Source organism: Motacilla alba, chromosome 25 (genome assembly GCF_015832195.1).
Source record: "Motacilla alba alba isolate MOTALB_02 chromosome 25, Motacilla_alba_V1.0_pri, whole genome shotgun sequence".
Lineage (NCBI taxonomy): Eukaryota > Metazoa > Chordata > Aves > Passeriformes > Motacillidae > Motacilla > Motacilla alba.
Window position 1 is genome coordinate 664,124 of NC_052040.1, and position 21,594 is coordinate 685,717.

Genomic DNA, 21,594 nt, shown 5'->3' on the forward strand with positions numbered 1-21,594 from the left:
AAAACAAAAACCTGCAGAGATGAGGGGTGTGCAGGTGGTTAAAGCCCCGAAAGCCAGCTTTCCTCTGATACCCAGGATCATGCGGGGATGGCGCATTTTTCCCATGAAAATGGCCAAAATTGGCAGCAGCTTGCCCCGCCTGTAGGGGGCCCTGTGAGGCAGCAATTCGCAAACTCTGCTGGATTTCTCCACAACAAAAGCTGGCAGCCACGAGGGGCTTGAAGTTGGTTAAGGCCCCGAAAGCCAGCTTTCATCTGATACCCAGGACCCTGGTGGGATGGCGCATTTTACTTCCAATAATTTGCCACGATTTGTGGCCACTCGCGCCGCACGTAAAAGCCGCTCTGAGGCAGCAATTGGCAAACTCTGCCAGATTTCTCCAAAACAAAAGCCGGCAGCGACGAGGGGCCTAGAGGTAGTTAAAGGCCCGAAAGCCGGCTTTCATCCGATACCCAGGACCCTGGGCGGTCGGCGCCTTTTTCCCGTCAAAAATGGCCAAAATTGGCAGCAGCTTGCCCCACCTGTAGGGGGCCCTGTGAGGCAGCAATTCGCAAACTCTGCTGGATTTCTCCAAAACAAAAGCCGGCAGCCATGAGGGGCTTGAAGTTTGTTAAGGCTCCGAAAGATAGCTTTCATCTGATACCCAGGACCCTGGCGGGATGGCGACTTTTTCTTTCAGAAAATAGCCGCCATTTGTGGCCTCTCGCACCGTTTTTAGGGTGTTGCTCTGAGCTAGAAATGGTCAATCTTTGTAAGATTTCTCCAAAATGAAAGCCTGCAGAGGCAACGGGCTTGCCGGTGGTTAAAGCCCCAAATGCCAGCTTTCATCTGATACCTGGGAGCCTATGTTCATTACAGAAAATAGACGCCATTTGTGTCTACTCTCCCCGGCAGATGGTACCGGGCCGAGCCAGCAATTTGCAAGCTTTGCTAGATTTTTCCAAAACAAAAGCCAGCAGTGACGAAGGGCCTGCAGGTGGTTATACGCTGAAAGCCGGCTTTCATCTGATACCTAGGACTCATGGGGAACGGCGCCTTTGTCCCGCAAAAAATGGCCGCCACTTTCTGACACCTGCCACTTCCGACTGTAGCGGGCCAAGCCAGAAATTTGCAAACTTTGCTGCATTTTTCGAAAACGAACGCCGCCAGCGAGAAGCACTCTGTAGGTCCTTAAAGCGCCGATAGCCCCCAGTCATCTGCTTTCCAGTATCCTGGAGGGATGTTGCCTTTTTCTACCAGAAAATGGCTGCCTTTTGCGGTCACTGGCATGGGCCGACAGTGGCGGATTAATGACAGCAAGTTGGCAAACTTTGCCGGATTTCTTTAAAACGAAAGCCAGCAATGACGAAGGGCCTGCAGAGCTTAAAGCCCCGAAAGCCAGCTTTCATCTCATACTGAGGACCCTGTTGGGATGGCGCCTTTTTCCAGCGCCATTTCCAACTGGCTGCCATTTGCGGCCTCCCGAGCGGGTCGATGGAGGCGGGAGAAGCCAGCAATTGGCAAACTTTCCTGGATTCCTCCAATACGAAAAACGCCAGCGACGAGAGGCCTGCAGGTACTTCAAGCCCCGAAAGCCAGCGTTCATCTGATATTCAGGACCCTGGGGGGATGGCGCCTCTATCCCGCAAAAAATGGCCGCCTTTTGCAGCCACTGGCATGGGCTGATGGTGGCGGAAAAATGACAGCAAGTTGCAAACTTTTCTTGATTTCTCTAAAATGAAAGCCAGCAGCAATGAGGGGCCTGCAGGTCCTTAAAGCCCCGAAAGGCAGCTTTCTTGTGACACCTAGGACGTTGGGCAACTGGCATTTTTTTCCTACAGAAAATGTCCTCCATTTGTGGCCACTCACCCTGGCTGACTGTGTCATGCCAAGCTAGAAATTTGCCAACTTTGCCAGATTTCTCCAAAATTAAAGCTACCATAAACTAGGATCCTGCAAGTCCTTAAAGGCCCAAAAGCTACCTTTCGTCTTTTAGCCAGATGCTGAGGAAATGACCTCTTTTTCTCATGGAAAATGCTGTCCATTTGTGGCCATTTGCACCTGGGGACATTGGGTTGCCAATGGAGAAAGTTGCAAACTTTCCTGGATTTCTGCAAATCTAAAGCTGCCAGAAACTAAGACACTGCAAGTCCTTAGAACTATAAATGTCACCTTTAATCTGATACAGAAACCCTGGGGAAATGACTTCTCTTTTCCCTGGAAAATGCTCTCAATTGGCAGCCACACGCACTGGCCAACACTGGGGTACCAACCAGAAAATTCCCAAACGTTGCTGGATTTCTCCAAAACTAAAGCTGCAAGCAACTAGGACCTTGCAAGTCCTTAGAGCCCCAAATGCCACCTCTAAACTGGTACCCAGACTCTGGGGAAATTACTTCTTTTTCCCATGGAAAATGGCCTACATTTGTGGCCACTCGCCCTGGCCGACTGTAACGTGCCAAGCTAGAAATTTGCAAACTTTGCTGGATTTCTCCAAAAGTAAAGCTGCCACACACCCACACACTAGAACCCAGCAAGTCCTTAGAGCCCCAAAAAGCCACCTTTCATCTGATACCCAGACCCTGGGGAAATTACTTCTTTTTCCCATGGAAAATGGCCTCCATTTTTTTGCTGTCACAAGGCAGAAAGAGGGTTGCTAAGCTAGAAATTTACCAAACTTTGATGGATTTCTCCAAAACTAAAGCTGCCAGCAACTAGGACCCTGCAAGTTCTTATAGCCCCAAAAGTCATCTTTCATCTGACACCCAGACACTGGGGAAATGACTTCTCTTTTCCCATGGAAAATGCCCTGAACTGGCAGCCACACACACTGGCCAACACTGGGGTACCAACCGGAAAATTCCCACACTTTGCTGGATTTCTCCAGAACTGAGGTTGCTGGCAATGAGCACGGAGCATGCCCTTAGAGCCCCAAGTGCCACCTCTGAGCTGATACCCAGACTCTGGAGAAGACTTCTTTTTCCCATGGAAAATGGCCTCTGTACATGGCCACTAACACAGATAGATAGTGTGGTGCAAAGCTAGAAAATTTGCAAACTTTGCTGGATTTCTCCAAAACTAAATCGGCCAGAAACTAGGACCCTTCAAGTCCTTTGAGCCCTAAAAGCCATTTCTCATATGATACCCAGACCCTGGAGAAATGACTTCTTTTTCCCATGGAAAATGGCCTCCCTTTGTGGCCACTTGCAGTGGCCAACAGTGGGGTGCCAGGCTAGAAGTTTGCAAATTTTGATGGATATTTCCACAAATAAAGGTGTCAGAAATGAAGAGCCTCCAAATCCTTCAAGCCCCAAATGCCACCTCTGAGCTTATACTGAGACACTGGGGAAATGACTTCTTTATCTCATGAAAAATGGCTTTTGTTTGCCACCACTCACACTGGCCTAAACTGGTGTGTGAACCTTTAAAACCAGAAACTTTCCTGTATTTCTCCAAAACTAAACTGGAAATATACTAGCACCATGCATGCCCTTAGACCTCAAAAAGCCACCACTGAGCTGATACCCAGACACTGGGGAAATTATTTCTTTTTCCCATGGAAAATGGCCTCCATTTGCTACCACTTGCACTGGCTGAAACTGGGGAGTGAATCCAAAAATTCGCAAAATTTGCTGGATTTCTCCAAAACTGAAGTTGACAGCAACCAGGACAGAGCATTCCCTTAAAGCTCAAAATGCCACCACTGAGCTGACACCCAGATCTTGGGGAAATGACTTTTTTTCCAATGGAAAATGGCCTCTGTCTTCAGCCACTCTCACTGGCTGACAGAAGGAAAATTCTGAAAAATTCCCAAACATTACTGGATTTTACCAAAACTAAAGCTACACAGCAATGATGAGAAAGCATTGCTTTACAGCCCCATAGACTACCTCTGTGCTGATACCTAGTCCCTGGGAAAAATGCTTCTTTTTCCAATGGAAAATGGCCTCCGTTTGCAGCCAGTCGCAGTGGCTGACAGTTTGGTGTTAACCTAAAAATTCATAAAACTTGCTGGATCACTCCAAACCTACAGCTGCTGCCAACTAGGACCAAGTACACCCATATAGCAACAAATGTCACCTCTGAGCTGATACCCACACCCTGCGGAAAGAACTTCTTATTCCCATGGAAAATGGCTTCACTTTGCGGCCACTCACTCTGGCTGAGTCTGGCGTGCCAAGCTAAAAATTTACAAACTTTGCTGGATTTCTCAAAAACTAACGCCGAGAGGAAATAGGCCCATGCATACCCTAAGAACCCCAAATGCCACCTCTAAACTGGTACCCAGACCCTGGGGAATGACTTCCTTTTCCCATGGAAAATGGCCGCCATTTGCGGCCACTCGCACGGGCCGACACCAGGGTGCCAAGCTAAAAATTTGCAAACTTTGCTCAGTTTCTCCAAATCTAACGCTACAACTATCTAGAACCAGGTACGCCCATAAAGAAACAAATGCCACCTTTCATCTGATACCCAGACCCTGGGGAAAAGACGCCTTTTTCACATGGAAAATGGCCTCTGTTTGAGGCAACTCGCACTGGCTGAAATGGGGTGTCAACCTAAAAACCCACACACATTCCTGGATTTCACCAAAACTGAAGCTGAAAGAAACTAGGATCATGCATGCTCTTAGAGCCCCAAATGCGACCTCTAAGCTGATAGCCAGACCCTGGGGGAATGACTTCTTTTTCCCATGGAAAATGACATTCATTTGTAACCACTCGCACTGGCCCACAGTGGGGTGCCAAGCTAAAAATTCACAAACATTGCTGGATTTCTGCAAATCTAATGCTGCCAGCAACTAGGACCAAGTACGCAAATCAAGTCCCACATGCCACCTCTGAGCTGATACCCAGACCCTGGAGGAAAGAATTATTTTTCCCATGGGAAGTGGCCTCAGTTTGCGGCCACTTTCACAGGCTGACAATGCGGTGCCAAGCTAAAATCCCCAAACTTTGCTGGATATCTCCAAAATTAAAGCTGACTGACACGAGAACCATGCATGCCCTAAGATACCAAAGCGCCACCTCTGAGCTGATACCCAGGCCCTGGGGAAATGACTTCTTTTTCCAAAGGAATATAGCCTCCGTTTCGACCACTCACACTTTCCAATAATAGTGTGGCAACCCAAAAATTTGCAAACTTTGCTGTATTTCTCCAAAACTAATCATGCTAGCAAGTAGGAGCGAGCATGCCCTTAGAGTCCCAAACGCCATCTCTGAGCTCATACCTAGACTCTCGGGGGAAAAATTATTTTCCCGATGGAAAACGGCCTCTGGTTTCAGCCACTTGCCCTGGCTGACACTGGGGTGCCAACCAAAAAAATGTGCAAAAATGGCTAGATTCATCAAAAATTGAAGCTGAGAGAAACTTGGACCAAGTACGTCCATAAAGAACCAAATGCCATATCTGAGCTGATACCCAGACCCTGGGGAAATGACTTCTTTTTCCTATGCAAAATGGCTGCCATTTGCAGCCACTTGCCCTGGCAGACAGTGGGGTGCCAAGGTAGAAATTTGCAAACTTTGCTGGATTTCTCCAAAACTAATATTTCTAGCAATGAGGATCAAGCATTCCCTTAGAGTTTCAAATGCCACCTCTGAGCTCATACCCAGACCCTGGGGAAATGACTTCTCTCTCCCACGGAAAATGGCATGCGTTTGTGGTCACTTGCACTGGCAATTAATAGGGTGACAACCTAAAAATTTCCTAACTTTGCTGGTTTTCTCGAAATCTAAAGATGCCTGCAACTAAGACCTTGCAAGTTCTTGGAGCCTCAAAGGCCACCTCTGAGCTGATACCCAGACCCTGAGGAATTTGCTTTTTTTTTCCCATGAAAAATGGCCTCTGTTTGAGGCCACTCTCAATGGATGACACTGGAGTGCCAACCTCAAAATTTGCAGACTTTTCTGGATTTCTCCAGAACTGCAGCTGCCAGCAACTATGATCCTACATGGCCTTAAAGTACGAGACACCACCTGAGCTTATACCCAGACTCTGGGGAAATGAATTCTTTTCCACACAGAAAATGGCCTCCATTTGCAGCCAGTTGCACTGGCCAACACTGGGCTGCGAGGCAAAAAATTTTGTAGACTTTGCTGGATTTCTCCAAAACTAAAAACCCTTACCTAAAAACAGAGGCCAGACAGAATTAAGGGAATACAAATAGATATATTTAATTAAGCGTCTTCACATAAATTAAGGGCAGATGAAGCCTCCCCAAGGGCCTATACCCAAAACGAAGGATAGCTAAAAAGCTTTTGAGCTTTTTAGACAGATATAATTTTGGTCTATTTATATATCAGTGGTTAATCCTCCAAATACAGCTTCAGGTAATGAAGTCATATACCCTCAGTTCCACTTGTAAGGAGCAAAATCTGTACAGAAGACGGTCCTGAGGCCTTTCTCCCACCAGAGGTATCTGCCTGAGAGACAAGGACACAGGGGAGCTCTTGGGGATTCCTGCAGCGCTGGAAACACCAATAGGTTTCTTATGCTGTGGGCTTTGCACTGGGGAGGTCAGGACACGTCCTGTTCCGCGGCAGCAGAAGGCTGCAGCCTGTCTTCGGGGAGTGAGTCAAGCAGGGAGTCCTGAGTGCAGGAAGGGAGACCCTGGGGTTCTGTGCACCTGATTCTTGAGGAATTTAGCCCTGCTCCTTTTCCTTCACTCCTTCTTCACAGCTTTACACCCCCACCACGGACCTGAGCAGGCTGCTCACACGGCCGGAGCTGCTGGTCGTGCCAAGACACAGCTGCTACTCTTCTCCAGAGCCTTCCTTTCCAGAGCCTTCCTTTCCAGAGCCCGGCCCAGCACGGCGCGCCGCCGCCGCTAGTGCCGCCGCCACTGGGCAATGGGGCTGCGCAGGAAGCGTGGCCTGCGCAGGCGCGGAGTCCGTGCGTGGGCACGGGCTTAGCCTCCATTTCCCAGGGGGCATAGGGCCCACCTGAGGCGCGGTTCATATGTGTCATTTCCGCCCCGGCGGCGCTGACTCGTCTGTGCGGCGGTGGCGGCGGGAGGGACGGTGAGGGGCGGGAGGCCCGGGGCAGCCGGAGGCCGCGGCCTCGGGGCGGAGCGGGGGGCGCTGAGAAGGGTCTGTAGGAGAGGATCGGTCGTGGGCTCTGAGGGGCCAGGAAGGACCTGCCGGTTTCTGGCGCTGGAGCGTCAGAGTCGGAGTGTTCCGTGGGCAGCGTGGGTGAAACCGGGCGGTTCCCTGTTGAGAGGTGTTCTTGAGCCCCTCTGGGCCCCTGGGCTTCGCGAGTGGGCAGGAGCAGCCTGGGCTGCATGCGCTGCTGGGCTGCATGCGCTGCTGGGCTGCATGCGCTGCTGGGCTGCATGCGCTGCTGGGCTGCATGCGCTGCTGGGCTGCATGCGCTGCTGGGCTGCATGCGCTGCTGGGCTGCATGCGCTGCTGGGCTGCTGCGGCTGCAGCAGGGCAGGAAAGGGGGGAAGGAAGGGGCTTCTGGCGGCCGCGCTGGGACAGGCTGGGCAGGCGGGTCCGTGCCAGGCCCTGGAGGTTCAGCGACGCCAAGGGCAGGTGCTGCACCTGCACTGGGGCAACCCGAAACAAACAGTCTGGGGGAGAATGTATGGAGAGCAGCCTTGGGAAGGATTTGGGGGCGTCGATTGTCAGGAAGCTCAGCATGCCGTGGCTGCTGGGGGCCTAGAAAATGTGCTCTGGGGGCCTAGAAAGCCAGCACTGTCCTGGGCTCATCCCCAACAGCGTGGGCAGCATGTGATGGGGGGGTTCTGCCCCTCTGCTCTGCTGAGACCCTCCCCTGCAGAGTTGCCTCCAGCGCTGGGCTCCCCAGCACAGGGAAGACAAGGAGCTGCTGGAGTGAATCATGGGGAGGCCACAGAGATGATCCAGGGGCTGCAGCCCCTCTGCTCTGGAGACAGGCTGGGAGAGCTGGGGGTGTTGAGTCTGGAGAGCAGAGGATTCCAGGGGACCCCAGAGCCCCTTGCAGGGCCTACAGGGGTTCCAAGAGAGCTGGAGAGGGACTTTGGACAAGGGCCTGGAGTGACAAAACAAGGCTTCCCATTGCCCGAGGGCAGAGTTAGATGGGATATTGGGAAGAAATTGGTCCCTGTGAGGGAGTTGAGTCGCTGGCACAGGTTGTCCAGAGAAGCTGTGGCTGCCCCATCCCTGGAAGTGTCAAAGACCAGGTTGGATGGGGCTTGGAGCAACCTGGTCTAGTGGAAAGTGTCCCTGCCCATGGCAGGGGGGTGCAATTGCATGGTCTTTACAGTCCTGTCCAACCCCAACCGCCCTGTGGCTGTGGAGGGCAGAGGCCCTGATATTGAAGCATTTTTTGCATGTAAAAGCCCCATCACGTGTCCTCACTGGTCACATCTGTAGTGCTCCTGTTGTCTCCTTGTCCTCTCAGCAGGGTGGCTGCAGAGGCACCGTGTTTGGGTGAGTCAGACCACGTGGCCTGAAGCAGGGACTTGTGCAGGGGATCACAAAAGCCACTGGAGGGAGTTGGTGGTTCCTCAGTGGCTGGAAATAGGGAAGAATAATGTTAGAAATGAGGAGCTGTGCTTTCTGAGAAGACCGAACTCTGTTGTGTAAGACAGCACTGGAAAGTTGTCAGGCTTTGCAAGGGCAATTAAATATTAGTTGCTAAAACTGATGAAATTGTTAATTACCAAAGCTTTTGCTCTGGAAGCTACTAGAAGAGGCTTCGTGATCTGAAAGTTTTGCCCATTATTGAGATGTACGGGGCCAGGGCTTGGACTAGATGATCCTTTTGGGTCACTTTCAACTCAGGATGTTCCATGATTCTGTAAAAAGGAGTGATACTGGCCGGGGCTTTGAAAGGGGAGAAGACTGTGAACTTTTCTTCCATGGCTGCAGATCTGAGACACTGCTGTGCCAATTCTTACATCCTCACAGGGAAGTGTTCATAGATTTCAAATGATCAGTGACATTCCATTTCCTTGTGTTTCTAGATGAAGCTTCCACTTCTTGCCGTGTTTGCCCTGGTGTCTGTGGCTCGCTGCGAGGATGGTGCCAGGCTCCTGGCCTCTAAATCCCTGTTAAACAGATATGCAGTGGAGGGCAAGGACTTGACTTTGCAGTACAACATCTACAATGTTGGCTCCAGGTAAGCCCTGTCCAGGCTTCAGTACTGACCACGAGCAAATGTTCTCTGTGTGGCTGCAGGGTACAAGGCGATTTGTGAGCTCTGTGGTGTGCTGTTGCTTTTGCTAACTCTAACTCTGAGCTTTCTGGCAATGCCTGAAGGATTGACCCTGAAATTTGCCTATTCCTTCCTCTTCCATTGTCCCTGCTTTCACCCCGTGGCTGCTCAAGCTGTCAGACCAGCATGGCATAGTTCCTGTGGTGTCCTGTGACACTCTGTTCCCCATGCATGCAGCTCCCTTTCTTGGCTTTGTGAGCTCTTTTTCACTTTTATTCTTTTCAATGAAAATTCCTTTTTTGCTATCAGGACTTAACTAAGGACCTGTCAAAGATAAAGCAGAACTTCCACCATGCTGATAAAAAGCTTCATTTACAGAATGAAAAGCTGATTGAACAAAATGCAGGACACTATTAAAGGGCTTTGAGATTTTGTTTTTTTAGATTTTTTTTTTTAAGGCAGAATAATGCATACTGAGTGCAGTACTGCTAACAGAAGAATATACGGTGCTGTAATGTTGAATTGATAAAACATTAATGAGATCCTGTAATTTTATATATGGGATTTGGTTATTATTTAGGCCAATGTGTATCCATGGGATGGTATCTGAAGTTCAGCAAACTGCCAAATTGTGTTGTGGAAAAAATGGTGGTTTTCCTGTCCTTGTGGTTGTTTCTGTCAGCTTTGCCTTCCTCCCTCTGCAGTCTCCCTGTAAGGTATCTCAGCTCTCCTCCCCATCTTCTACTGGTGACATTTCATCTCTGAAAAATCAGTTCTTCCATTTGGTCAGGATGGAACTGTCAGTGCACTTTGCTGCAGAGCCTGTGAGCAGATGGCAAAGCTTAAGATTCCTGTCTCATCCCTCTCTTTGTTGTGTTCAGTGCTGCCCTAGATGTGGAGCTGTCGGATGATTCTTTCCCCCCAGAAGATTTTGGCATCGTCTCCGGCATGCTCAATGTCAAGTGGGACAGGATTGCTCCGTATCTTTTCATGTTTTGAAATTTCTCCCAACTCTCTTTCTTGGCCCTGAGCGTCCTGCAGCTTCGTCCTATCTTCATTTGCTGTCCCTGAAATTCCTTCCAGAGCCCGAACAGGGTGCCAAATGCAACCCCCTGCTCTTCTGGATGGTGCAGTGTGAAAACAAAGTTCCTTACAGACAGGACCAGGTCCCGGGGTAGTTCCTCTGCATGTGGAAGAGCAGCTGGGTCAGCCTTGGGTAGGTCTGGCTGTCTGTGACCACGAGTACTCAGATCTGTCAGCAGCACTGACTTCTGCACCTGGCTCCTGGTTGCTCTTTTCCCCTCTCCTCTCTTTTCTTCCTGGGATGAAATACAACAGTGTTCCTTAACGTCCAGCTCCCAGAGCGAGCAATGTGTCCCACACCGTGGTTCTACGGCCTCTTAAGGCTGGGTACTTCAACTTCACCTCTGCCACCATCACGTACCTGGCACAGGAGGGTGCCCAGGTGGTAGTAAGTAGCTGATTTATGGGATCCCTGAATGTTGCTGTTCGTTTGGGGGTCTCCGGGGAGCCCCCTAAGCAGTATCTTCGCTGGTAGCAGCAAGCAGGCAATGAGACTCCACACAGCTGATGAGGGTGTTAATTAGATGAGGGTTTATTGGGGGTCCCACCCCTGGGAGCAGCATGGTTTCTGAGGGAGAAGGGAGGTAGGGGGGAGGAGGAGAGCCTAGGGAGAAAAAGGGCCAAGAGAGAGTCTTGTCTCCCTTGCACAGCTTAATAAGGAGATTCAAAGTGGGCGCAGAATAAGACTTGAGCCAATGGGATTACAGATACATGATACTGCAGGGGAGAATCACAGGCTTGGAATAAACTGTACAATTTCGAGGGGTGAGACAGAGCATGCAATTTAACTAAAATGTAACACTACACCTGCAGACACACCTGATCGTGCTCCCAGAGCTGCATGGTTGAGGTGATGCATGTCCATGTTGTTCTCACCCTGCCCAGTTCTGGAGTGAGGAGGAAAGGTGGCAAAGCCTGTCTTTTCCCTGCCTTTTCCAGGTTGGCTTCACCAGTGCTCCTGGGCAGGGAGGAATCCTGGCTCAGCGTGACTTCGACAGGAGGTTCTCCCCTCACTTTGTGAGTACCTTTCAATTGACAATGGAAAAGTGCACCACGGCAGCTGCAGCCCAGTGTTGTGGCTTCCTGCTTGCACGTGGTGTGTGTGGCTTACCCTGCAGTCACCTGGAGTGCTCCAGAGGGAGCTGGAGTTAGTCCTCTGGAGAACTGACAGGAACTATCGCAGAAGCAGCTGAGTTTCCAGCCCAACTTTCTCTGTGAAGAAGCTGCACAGTGGCATTTGAGTTAGAAAATCTGAGAGAAGAATCTTAGAATCCCCTAGGCTGGAAGGGACCCAAAAGATTGTGGAGTCCAACTCCTGGCCCTGCAGAGGACAACCCAGGAATCCCAAGCATGCACCTTCAGCCCTATCCAAACTCCTTGAGCTCTTGTCAAGCTCAGTGCTGTGATCGCTTTCCTGGGGAGCCTCTTGCAGTGCCTGGGAGACCATCCTCTGGGAGAAAAAGCCTTTTCTTAATATCCACCCTTAATGTTGGCTGTCCTGACACAGCTGCAGATGCTCCCTCGGGTCCTGTCGTGGTCACTGAGGGCAGAGGTCAGCACCTGCCCCTCTGCTTCCCCATGTGAGGAAGCTGTAGACAATGTGAGGTCTCCCCTCCCTCTCCTCCTCTGACCTCATTGCTTTAAGACTCCCCTGGCCTGGATTGTTTTGACTTTTCTCTTAATTTCTCCCTCTAGCTGGACTGGGCGGCGTTTGGCGTGATGACCCTGCCCTCCATCGGGATCCCCCTGCTGCTCTGGTACTCGAGCAAGAGGAAGTATGACACACCCAAGAGCAAAAAGAACTGAGCAGAGTCCAATGCCATGAGCAGCCCAGAGCTCGGGAAAGGACACCCCCAAACCCCCAAGAACAGTGGCTGGGTCGGGATGGCACTGTCCCCTGCGAGGTGCTGCCTGCGCTGTGCTTCAGCCCTCTGGGCCAAGGATCCAGTGGCTGCAGCAGCAGCTGTGAGGTGTCCTCTGTGTTCTAATGGAGAAACAAGCAAACAGAAAAAAGAACAACCACAAGTCCCAAACTGCCTTGTCCAGCCCCTTTGGAGGCAGAACCCCTCTCTCCTCTGCAGCCGCAGCAATCTGAGCAGCGCAGCATGTTAGTGCCCAGAGGGGCCTGTCAGTGGGGCTCTGCCCCCTGTGCTGCCTCCAGCTCCCATTTGCCTGCTGCAGTTTTCTGCAGGGTGTCATATCTCAGGGTCCCCTCCAGGTACTGCCTGCCCTGTGGGACAGAGATTGTTCTGGTGACACCACACTGATTTCATAGAGAATGTCCCAGCTTCTCCTTTGCCCTGTTGATGCTGTTCTCTGACCCACCAGCCTGCACAGGTCCATGGTGGGCTTGTAAAGCCATGAGGGTGGAGTGCAGGGAGGAGGATCAGGGTTAAATTCCTCAAGAATCAGGTACACAGGCTGGGAAACTCTCCCCGCACTGGGGATGCTCTGCTTAACTACACCCACCCACGACCCCCTCCCCTAGACAGGCTCTAGCTTTCTACTGATAGTGGATCAGGACATGTTCTCTGCAATCACCTCTTTTCCTGTGCCATTCTCTGACCCTCCGTCCCTTTGAATGACACTGAACCACCCAGGACACAAAATGGCCGTTGGTGGCTGAGGAGGGCTAAGGGCCCTGCTAAGAGGGGACACTGGAGCCTGGGGCAAAGGCTCAGTTGGTTCCAGCAGCAGCTGGATCCAGCATTCCCAGTCTGCAGGAGGAGGCTTTGCTGAGGCACAGAGCCAAGGGTGGGGAGCTGAACCACAGCAGCCTCACCAAGCCTCACTGTGTCTTGAGCTGCTACAAGGCCTTGAGGGCCTGGAGGGCTCCCCCTTCTTGTTTCCCATAATTCCCAGGCCTGATGGACATGCATATTGTCCCTCAAATCCTTGTGGCCGTGTCAGGGGTCTTCCCACTGCAAGACTGAAGTCCTCATGTTTGTGGGGAACCCTTTTGGAATTGTTCTGCCAGCCCCAGCAGCACAGTGTCACCATGTCTTCCTCCAGCAGCGCCTGTACCAGCATCTGCAGCACCAGCCAGTCTGGGGGACATGGGACCTGCCACAGCTGATGTCACCAATGACCACCTATTGGGTAATATCCAGCACACTGGGATGCTCTGGGATGTCCCCAGAGCAGGGGACAGGCTCTGGTGGACCCATGGAGCAGAGCCCACCCAGAACCCTTGGGGTCCCCACAGGTGCCAGGTTTGGAGACACAAATGCCCCTCACCATCTGAGGCTCACGGGGACGCTGACCACTGCCAGGTCTGCCACACATGTAGGTGCTACTGAAGTTGTCACATCCCTCCTGCCCTCAGCACCCCATCCTTGTTCCAGGTGGTGGCACCAGCGGTCCCCGAGCCCTGGCAGGTCAGTGTCACTTGGTCCCACAGCACCGGCGGCCTCCAGGGAGGCTCCACAAGGAGCTGGGTGTTCTGGACACCTGTGGGTGACAGGAGACACCAGCCTGCCAGGGCCAGAGCAAGGCTGGGGACAGTGGAATGGGGACATGGCATTCCTCGAGGACTCACCAGCCAGGCTGAGGGTCTGGACTGTAAGGGAGAAGGGACAGGGCTGGGTGGGGCTGGCACCGCAGGGGCAGGGAGGCATGAGGGCATGGGTTGTGGGGGCTGTCCCCAAACTGTCCTTGTATGGCACAGACCCCTCGGAGACAGGGACACTGCGGCCACCCCACAGTGAGGCAGGGCACAGGGACACTGTGGACACCCCCGAAACGGGGACACCATGGCCACCCCGTACTGTCACAGGTCACCCCCACCAGCCCCCTTATGCCTCCCCAAATCCCTGCCCCACCATTAACGTCCCCACCTTCCTGTCCCCACAACCCCGGTCACCTCACGCATGGGCTCTGCTGGTATTGGGGACTTAAGGGAACCCTGTTGTCCCCCTGTGCCAACTCCCTATTCCATGCCCAGGGCACTCACCCCACAGGAGCAGTGCCACCTTCCCAGCCGTCCCGGTGTCCTCAGCCATGTGGACTGGCTGTCACTCGCTGCTGTGGCCACTGCTCCCCTGGGTGGTGGCCCTTCGGATCAAGAGGAAGGAAGCGAGGTCACATCTTGTCCCCACGTGTAGGTGGCTCTTGGTGAGGGCAGGGTGGGGAACTTGTAGGTAGTAGGGGTGATGGTGGGACATGGTAGGGACATGGTGTTGCCTGCATTTGGAGGCTGAGGCAGTGTAGGGAGCCAGCGATGGGTGCCCAGGGGAATGGGGTGCCCAGGGATGGGGTCCTATAGGAATGGGGGTCTATAGCAAGGGTTGGGTGGACCGAGAATCGAGGATGAGGGTCCCAGAACAATGTGGCCTCCAGGGATTTGTAATCATGCGATGGGAGCCAAGGGAAAGGGATGCCAGGGGAAAGGAGGGACCCCTGTGAAAATGGAGGTCGTGGGGGAATCAAGGGAAGGGGTGTCCCAGGGTCTGGAATTACTGGGATGGGGTTCCTTTGAAATGGAGTTCCTGAGGAATTGCAGTCCAGGCATGGGGGCCCCAGGGAAGGGGAGACTGAAGGAAATGAGGTCCCATGGTTGGGGTTTCCAGGGGAATGGGGATTTCAGGGATGGGCAGTAGCTGGGAGAGCCCATGGTCACAGCTTCTGGGTGCCTCAGATTTTGGGGTGACCCAGGGCCCAGCGCTGCCTCCCTGGGGTGCTTGTTTCCTTTGCATGCATGACATGGGTGTCCTGGGTAGCTCGGTTTCTGTGCCCTCTCCTGCCCTTGTCCTGTTCTTCTCTTTATTTCTGTTTTTTAATTTTTCCTCATTTTTGTGCCATGTCCCCTCACCCCTGGTTCCTGGCTCAGCAATCCCAGGGAGCACCTGAGCAGGGAACAGATTGGGGGGACCAAGGGGAGGGGGAAAATGGGGTGTGGGGGGTGCAGGGAAGGGTGGGGAGGCCATGGGGGATGGAGGTGTTGGGCTTGGGTTGTGCCCTCTCAACATTTTCTTTTTCCTGGACAAAGAGGAAGAGTTGATTTGTGCTGAGAGTCAGATGGGAAAGGGGAGCAGACTCTGTCCTGGCAGGGCACATCTAAGGGGATCCTGTCCTGTGAAGTCCCTGTTCTGTGGGTGACCTGAGAGAAACCAGTCCAGGTGGTGTCACATCCTAGTATGGGGGGTCCTGTCCTGGGCGGGGGGGGAGGGGTGGTGGTTCCAGAAATGTCCCTGCACATTCCTGGTTGGGTGCCTGTTCAAGGGGTGGCACATCTTCAGGACCCCTGTCAAGTGTGGGGCCCACTGCAAAAGGATGGTCGTTGGCCAGCCCTACTCTGGCCAGCCCCAGGTGGCAGCCAGGACCTGAGGGTCCCCCCCACCCCCTTGACTGCTTTTAAGCTGCTGGCAAATTCTGGCAGCTTTTAAGCTGCTGCAAAGGTGAGAATTGTGTGGGGGAAAAAGGTCTGCCTGTGGTTTGCTCAGCCCTGCAAGAAGCACAAAACCCAAAGGGAGCCCCAGCAGTGGCTCTGCGAGGGCCTTTGATGGTTTTCAGAGCAGGGCTGGCTGGAAACCCCCCCTGCAGGGGCAGCTGTGGGGGAACCAGTCTGGAAATGCAACAATTGATCATTTGTTCCCTCTCAGCAAGGGACTGAGAGAACCACAAAACTACTGAAATCCCACAACGCTCTGCTCAACAGCCTGAGCTGGACCCTCCTCCTCCTTCCTGTGTTACCGTGGATGTGCAGTGGCTGATGCTCCGCACCCACCACAGCCGCTCCCTCAGTGCGCTCCACACCTGGATGGGGAGAGAAAATTGAGCAAAAAGGGTTCCTGGTTTGAGACAAGGACCAGGAGAGATCACTCATCAAATCCTGTCATGGAAAACGCAGGCTCAGAATTAGCAATATGAATTGAATATTTTGCTGACAAAATCAGAGTAGGATGAGGCAAAGTCAAATAAACCCTTCAAAACACTTTCCCCCCACCCCAAACTCCTTCCTGGGCTCTCCCTCCTCCCCCCAGCGGCATACGGAGATGGGAACAGGGCCCCAGGCAGTTCAGCACAGGTTGTTTCTGCCGCTGCTCAGCCAGAGCAGTCGCTGTCCTTGCCCAGCTACCCCAAAGTGGGATCCCTATCTTCCACAGGAGTCTCGTCTCCAGGGATTTCTCCAGTGGGAGTTGTTCCTGTGGGCTGTAGCTCTGCCCCAGCTGCTCCAGGCTGGGGCCCTTCCTTGCCCAGGCTCAGTGCTTCAGGAACTGCTCAAGCAGGGTCTTCCCACGGGCTCACAGCCCCCTTTGGGCATGAGCTGAGCTCTGCTCAGCTGGGCGCTCCTGCAGGGCTGCAGGGGGTGTCTGCTCCCCAGGGACCCCCATGGGCTGCGGGGAAATCTCTGGAGACCCTCGTGCCCTTCCTGCAGGGCTTCTCCTCTCACAGCCTTGGTGTGAAAATCACGTTCACACTCCTGTGGAAATTTAAAAAGTTTAGTAAAGGACAATAGGAGATAAGGACCATAAAGCAAAGGTTAGCACTCAGCCAAGAGCACACTGTTCTCTTTGGGGATACCCCTTAAATACCTTTTCCCTTATATCAGCCTGTTGCATATTCATAGACCCTTATTCATAGTAAACTTTTCCCCAAAACTAGTTTACATGTTCCAAGAACTGTTCAGCATATCTCCTCCTTGGAACTGCCTTTTTAGAGCATGTGTATTCCTGGGTTGTGCTTTTAGTCCTTTTTTATCATCATCTTCAGTTTTGGGCCTTGGTCCACACTGTCTTCAGATGGTGAGTGCTGATAGTTGGCATATCTGTAGCAGGTGTCCTCATCCTATATTCATTGGATGTTTTCCAATCCAAGTAGGCATTTTAACACAAGCATACTTATATCAGCTATTTAACTACTATGTCTAAGCTTAATTAATACCAAAAATAAAAACAATATCTTTATAACAAAGTTACTTTCACATCCCACATTTAAAATCCATCCTAATATTTACAAAAAGCCAACATAATAATATGTATCTATAACACTCAGGCTCCTCTTGGCTGCCGCAATTCCATCTCTGCCTTCCTTTGGATTTGCCCTTCCTAGCTCTTGGAGCTTCCACACCAATGTCCCCCATCACCCATCTGCTCCAAGACATCCCATGAATCCTGGGAGCTGTTGGGGGTGCTGCCATGGCAACAGTTAGTTCCGACATCTTGTGACAGTGGCTTTGGGCACGCGTCACAATTGGTTCAGACACATCCCAACCGCTGGTCCCATCACAGTGGGATGTTGGCTCCAGGACATTGTCACACCTCCCACAATCTATGACAGCGCCATGGCAGCCGCAACTACTGGCTCAGGATCTCAGTCCCTCCGTCCCGGAGACTCCTCCCAGGGGTCCCTCCTTCCACACCGTCGGCAGCCTCGCCCACCGGGATTTCAGTCCCTCCTTCCCAAGGTCTGCCCCCAGTCTTCCCCTGACCCCCAGCTCCTCCAGCCCCTTTGGTCATGCCCCTGAGGGCACATCCCGACTGAGGGTCCAGAGCTCCTCCCATGATCAGTTGGTGTCCAGGGAGCACTGAGTGTGGGGATTTCAGATCCCTCACACTGTCCTTTCCCACAGGTCATGGGCTCCAGCAGCCCTATTGTGATCCTTCAGGATGTGCCCAAAAAGCCTGAATTCCAGCCCTCCATCAGATACAAACCAAAGACCACCAGAATCATCACCAGGGACCTGATCCGAGACCTTGTGTAAGGCTGTGCCCAAAACCTGATGGGTTTTGGGGGAATGGGTGTCAGTGCAGCATCCCAAAATCTCTGGGGAGCAGGGATTGACAGTGTGCCCTCGGGCATCCTGCCCCCTGCATCCAAGCCTGGTGCCACTCTCACCACACTTTCCCTTCCTGCTTTATCCCAAAATAATAGAGCCGGGTCCCCATGGCTTCCCCAGCACTTCCCACATTGATCTGGGCTGGCTTGGTGGCCAAGTGGGCAGTTCAGAGAGCACAGGGACCTGTTGGGGTGTCTCTGCCACTGAGCTCTCTCCCTGTGCTCCCCAGCATTCCCCAGGAGAAGCCCCAACCGTGTCTTATCATTGGGGAAAAGGAATATGAGAGGATCAAAGAATCAGCTCGAGCCCTGACTGAGGTGGAGCGTTGGGACAGGCTGAAGACCCTGAGAGCCAGACAGGACGCTGCTTTTGTAGGCATTTCACTTCCTGCTAACCCCTTTTCCTGCTCCACAGCTGGGTTTGAGGGGTGGTGGCTCCTGCAGGGGGTCCTCCCTCTGTCCACCACATTTTGGGGCACAGGGGAGGCTGCAGGGCTCAGGGCTCCTCTGAAAGCTGGGCAGCATCCCTGACATTGTGCCCTTCCAAGGGCATGGGGTGTCTGCCCAGAGGTGTGGGGAGTGGTGCCCATGGCCGTGCCAGGGCCCCAGGAGCCCGACATGTCCCCACTCAGTGTCGGGAATGTGGCACCTGAATGTGACCCCTGCGAGCCCTCGGGAAGGTGCCCAGGATTGGGCAGTGCTCTCTGTCCCTGCAGGAAGCGCTGAAAAAGGCCCTGATTGAGGAGCAGAGAAAGGCAGAGCTGGAGGACAAGAGGGACCGTCGGAGAGATGTGGAGGAGGAGCTGCAGCAGGAGGAGCAGAAGCTGCTGCAGCGGGCGATGAGGATGAGGCTGGAGCAGGAGGAAGACGTGCGGGAACTGAATGCGGTAGGGCCGGCGCTCGCCTCTGTCACCTGGCACTGCTGAGCCTCCCCTGCTCCTCGTGCTCCCAGGCTCTTCCTCTCCTTCCTTGGCCCTCCCTGCTCCCTGTGTCCCAGTATGGTTCCAAGCCACAGACACCTCTTGTCCCCACAGCTGTTCCTTAATGCCAAGTGCAACATGATCCGGGACAAGCAAGTCCTGGAGAAGCGGATGATTCACAAGGAACTGGCGGAGGAGGAGAAGCGCCTGGACAAGATGATGGAAATGGAGCGGGAGAAGGGCATGGAGGTCCAGGAGGAGCTGGAGCGCCAGAGGAAGCAGGAGCTGATGAGGTGGGCATCCCTCCCTCTTCCCCGTGGAGGCATCCAGCCCATTCCAACCACACCAGCCCTGTCCATGCCAGCGTTCCCACCATGGGGAGCAGGATGGAGCCACAGGAAACCCTTCTGCTCTCATATTCCCAGAGCCCGGCAGGACATTGTGAAACAGATGGAGCAGAATGCAGAGGAACGGGCACTGAGGGCTGAGGAGCTGTACCAGGAGGGCCAGAGGCAGCTGGAGAGACTGGAGCAGATGAAGAGGGAGGATCGGAAGGTGGGAACAAGGAACAGGGGGGTGCAGGGAGGTTTCCACCTGGCTGCAAAGGGGGATTGGCAGAGCTGGATCAGCCACACTCAAGGAGTGGGGATAGCAGCCAGCAGGATCAGAGCTCTGGTCCTTGGGGACATTGTGACATCCCAGGGAGGTGGCCCAAAGCCTGCCTGCCTGAGTGAGGAGGAGGAAGGAGCACTCAGCTTGGTGGTCCCCAACCCTGCATGTCATTTCCAGGCCTGGCAGCAGAAACAGGAGCGACTGAAGCAAATTCATGCTGATATTAAACGTTTCAATGTGGAGAGCCAGAGGCTGAAGGATCAACAGCGGGAGCAGGAGAGGCTGGAGGACGAGCGGGTGCTGGAGCAGCAGCGGCAGAAGGCTGTAAGAGCAGCAGGCTCCTGGTGGGCTGGGCAGGGGCTGCAGGAGCTGTCCTGGGGCTCTGTCCCACCCCGGGGCTCTGTCCCACCCCAGGGCTCTGACCCCTGCAGGAGCGCGAGGCTGCCTTGGAGGCGGAGCAGCAACAACTGCGCCTGGAGAAGGAGAAGGAGCTGGCCCGGCTCAGGGCCACACAGGAGCAGGCCCAGGACTGGCAGGCAGAGCGGGTGAGTGGCCCAGGCACAGGTGACTTGCTGCCCTGACACCGTTCCTGTCACCACCCTGGCAAAGGGGCAGTGCCCCTGGATGTGGGGGGTCTGCAGGACCAGTCCCTGGAGCCAGGGGATGTCCTGGAGCGGTGCCAGCAGAGCCAAAGCCATGGCCAAGGGCTTCCAAAGCTGCCTCTGAGGGAAGCCCAGCACTGTCCCCTATTTGGGCAGGATGCTCTCAGGGCCAAGAGGAACCAAGAGGTCGCAGACCGGGAATGGCGGCGGCAGGAGCTGGAGAAGGCACGGAAGAAGGCCGAGCTGGAGCAGCAGCTGAAGCAGGACCGGCTGGAGCAGGTGGCCCAGAAGGAGCAGTACCTGGCCATGCAGGTGCAGCAAGACCGGCAGGAATTCCAGAGGGTGCTCAGGTGAGGCACACGCAACCAAGGGATGGCTGAGGCGGTGGCCAGGTGGCTCCCAGTTCCAGCTGGTGACTCTGGGGGCTCCAGTGCCAGCCCAGGTGCTGTGCCAGGTATGGAGGGGCTGTGGCAGAGTCTCTGAGCCAGCCTGGCTCTCCCGCAGGGCCCATCAGGAGCAGCTGGAGCGGGAGAAGCTGGAGCAGGAGCAGAGGGAGCTCCGGCAGCGCGCCCATGCCGAAGATCTCCGGCGGCAGATCCAGGAGCTGCAGCAGCAGCGGCAGCAGGAGCGGGCAGCCTTCATTGAGGAGGGCCGGCAGCAGCAGCAGGAGCTCTGGCAGCGCAGCCAGCGCCTCGCCCAGTTCAGGCAGCAGAAGCTGCAGGAGTTCAGGTCAGGGTCTGCAAGTGCTGCTTCCCTGGGCTCGATGGGCTCCCCAAGTCCTTCCTCGTGTCCCAGCCTGGGCCACCTCCCAGCTCCCTCTGTATCCTCAGCAAACGGGAACCTGCTGTGGGGCCACGGTGCCAGATCCACTGGGAGCCTAATGGATTTTTTCCTCTGCAGATCCACTGGAATGCCCGAAAAGTACTGTGCCCAGGTGGAGCGCAAAGCCCAGAGCCAAGCCAACAGAGCCCCCTCCTAGGCCCAGCCCCACCAGGAACCAGCTCCAATTCCCCATGGATTTGGGGATTCCATTTGCATTGACTAAATTTTCCAATAAACGATGTTTCTGAGAAGATGGTTTTTTCCATCCTTCCCTCGCCTCAGGGCTGTTTGGGAGGAGCTGCCCACAGGGCTGGAGGAGCCTTGAGGTTTCTTGTCCCACCTGTCCCACTCTGGGGTTGTGTTATGGGTTTAGGCCTCTTAGTGAATTTTTCCCATTTGTCATCTGAAAGATGCTGGAAGAAGGAGGGGGTGATGCCCCAGGGAGGGATGACAGGTGAGTGAGTTAACAAAAGAAGTGGGTCATTGCTCTGGCTGACCACCTGTTATAAACAACCCTGACCCCAAGTGGCAATAAGTTATAGAAGTTTTACTGAGAACAAAAAAAAAAAATCGGCAAAGCAAAAGGGACAGAGCTTGGGAGCATGGCAAAATGCCAGAGGCTTGTGCATGAAAATGGTGGGTCCATCTTTTATACCCCT

The 21,594-nt window shown here is 53.7% G+C and overlaps 2 protein-coding genes across 8 annotated transcripts; both read left to right on the forward strand.

Annotated features, from left to right (window-relative positions):
* Positions 1–6,911: 6,911 nt before the first annotated feature.
* Positions 6,912–12,236, forward strand: LOC119711532 (translocon-associated protein subunit beta). 4 transcript variants are annotated; one of them, XM_038161879.1, is made up of 6 exons: positions 6,912–7,001; positions 8,930–9,084; positions 10,002–10,100; positions 10,483–10,591; positions 11,143–11,220; positions 11,899–12,236. In XM_038161879.1, exons 2-6 carry the CDS (start codon positions 8,930–8,932, stop codon positions 12,007–12,009), a joined length of 552 nt encoding a protein of 183 aa, XP_038017807.1. In that variant the 5' UTR covers positions 6,912–7,001; the 3' UTR covers positions 12,010–12,236. The 4 variants fall into 4 exon arrangements, with proteins under 4 accessions (XP_038017807.1, XP_038017809.1, XP_038017810.1 ...); XM_038161881.1 differs by lacking the exon at positions 6,912–7,001 and adding an exon at positions 7,053–7,070; XM_038161882.1 differs by lacking the exon at positions 6,912–7,001 and adding an exon at positions 7,183–7,200.
* A 362-nt stretch (positions 12,237–12,598) lies between these two features.
* LOC119711528 (cilia- and flagella-associated protein 45-like) lies at positions 12,599–21,172 on the forward strand. Of its 4 annotated transcripts, none has more exons than XM_038161873.1 (12): positions 12,599–13,580; positions 14,147–14,302; positions 17,774–17,901; positions 18,210–18,351; positions 18,696–18,866; positions 19,014–19,192; positions 19,325–19,454; positions 19,689–19,835; positions 19,943–20,056; positions 20,270–20,463; positions 20,618–20,842; positions 21,014–21,172. In XM_038161873.1, the coding sequence occupies exons 3-12, from the start codon at positions 17,777–17,779 to the stop codon at positions 21,090–21,092; spliced, it is 1,506 nt and encodes a 501-aa protein (XP_038017801.1). In that variant the 5' UTR covers positions 12,599–13,580; positions 14,147–14,302; positions 17,774–17,776; the 3' UTR covers positions 21,093–21,172. The 4 variants fall into 4 exon arrangements, 3 of the variants coding, with proteins under 3 accessions (XP_038017801.1, XP_038017799.1, XP_038017802.1); XM_038161871.1 differs by having other exon boundaries at positions 12,599–13,302; positions 13,409–14,302; XM_038161874.1 differs by lacking the exon at positions 14,147–14,302.
* Positions 21,173–21,594: the final 422 nt, after the last annotated feature.

Coding starts and splice junctions, on each gene's coding strand:
- LOC119711532 (XM_038161879.1), top strand. CDS start 8,930: ATGAAGCTTCCACTTCTTGCCGTGTTTGCCCTGGTGTCTGTGGCTCGC. Junction 10,101..10,482: donor AAGTGGGACAGGATTGCTCC/GTATCTTTTCAT, acceptor TCCAGCTCCCAG/AGCGAGCAATGTGTCCCACA. Junction 11,221..11,898: donor GGAGGTTCTCCCCTCACTTT/GTGAGTACCTTT, acceptor TTCTCCCTCTAG/CTGGACTGGGCGGCGTTTGG.
- LOC119711528 (XM_038161871.1), top strand. CDS start 13,862: ATGGCACAGACCCCTCGGAGACAGGGACACTGCGGCCACCCCACAGTG. Junction 19,836..19,942: donor AGCAGCAGCGGCAGAAGGCT/GTAAGAGCAGCA, acceptor TGACCCCTGCAG/GAGCGCGAGGCTGCCTTGGA. Junction 20,057..20,269: donor AGGACTGGCAGGCAGAGCGG/GTGAGTGGCCCA, acceptor CTATTTGGGCAG/GATGCTCTCAGGGCCAAGAG.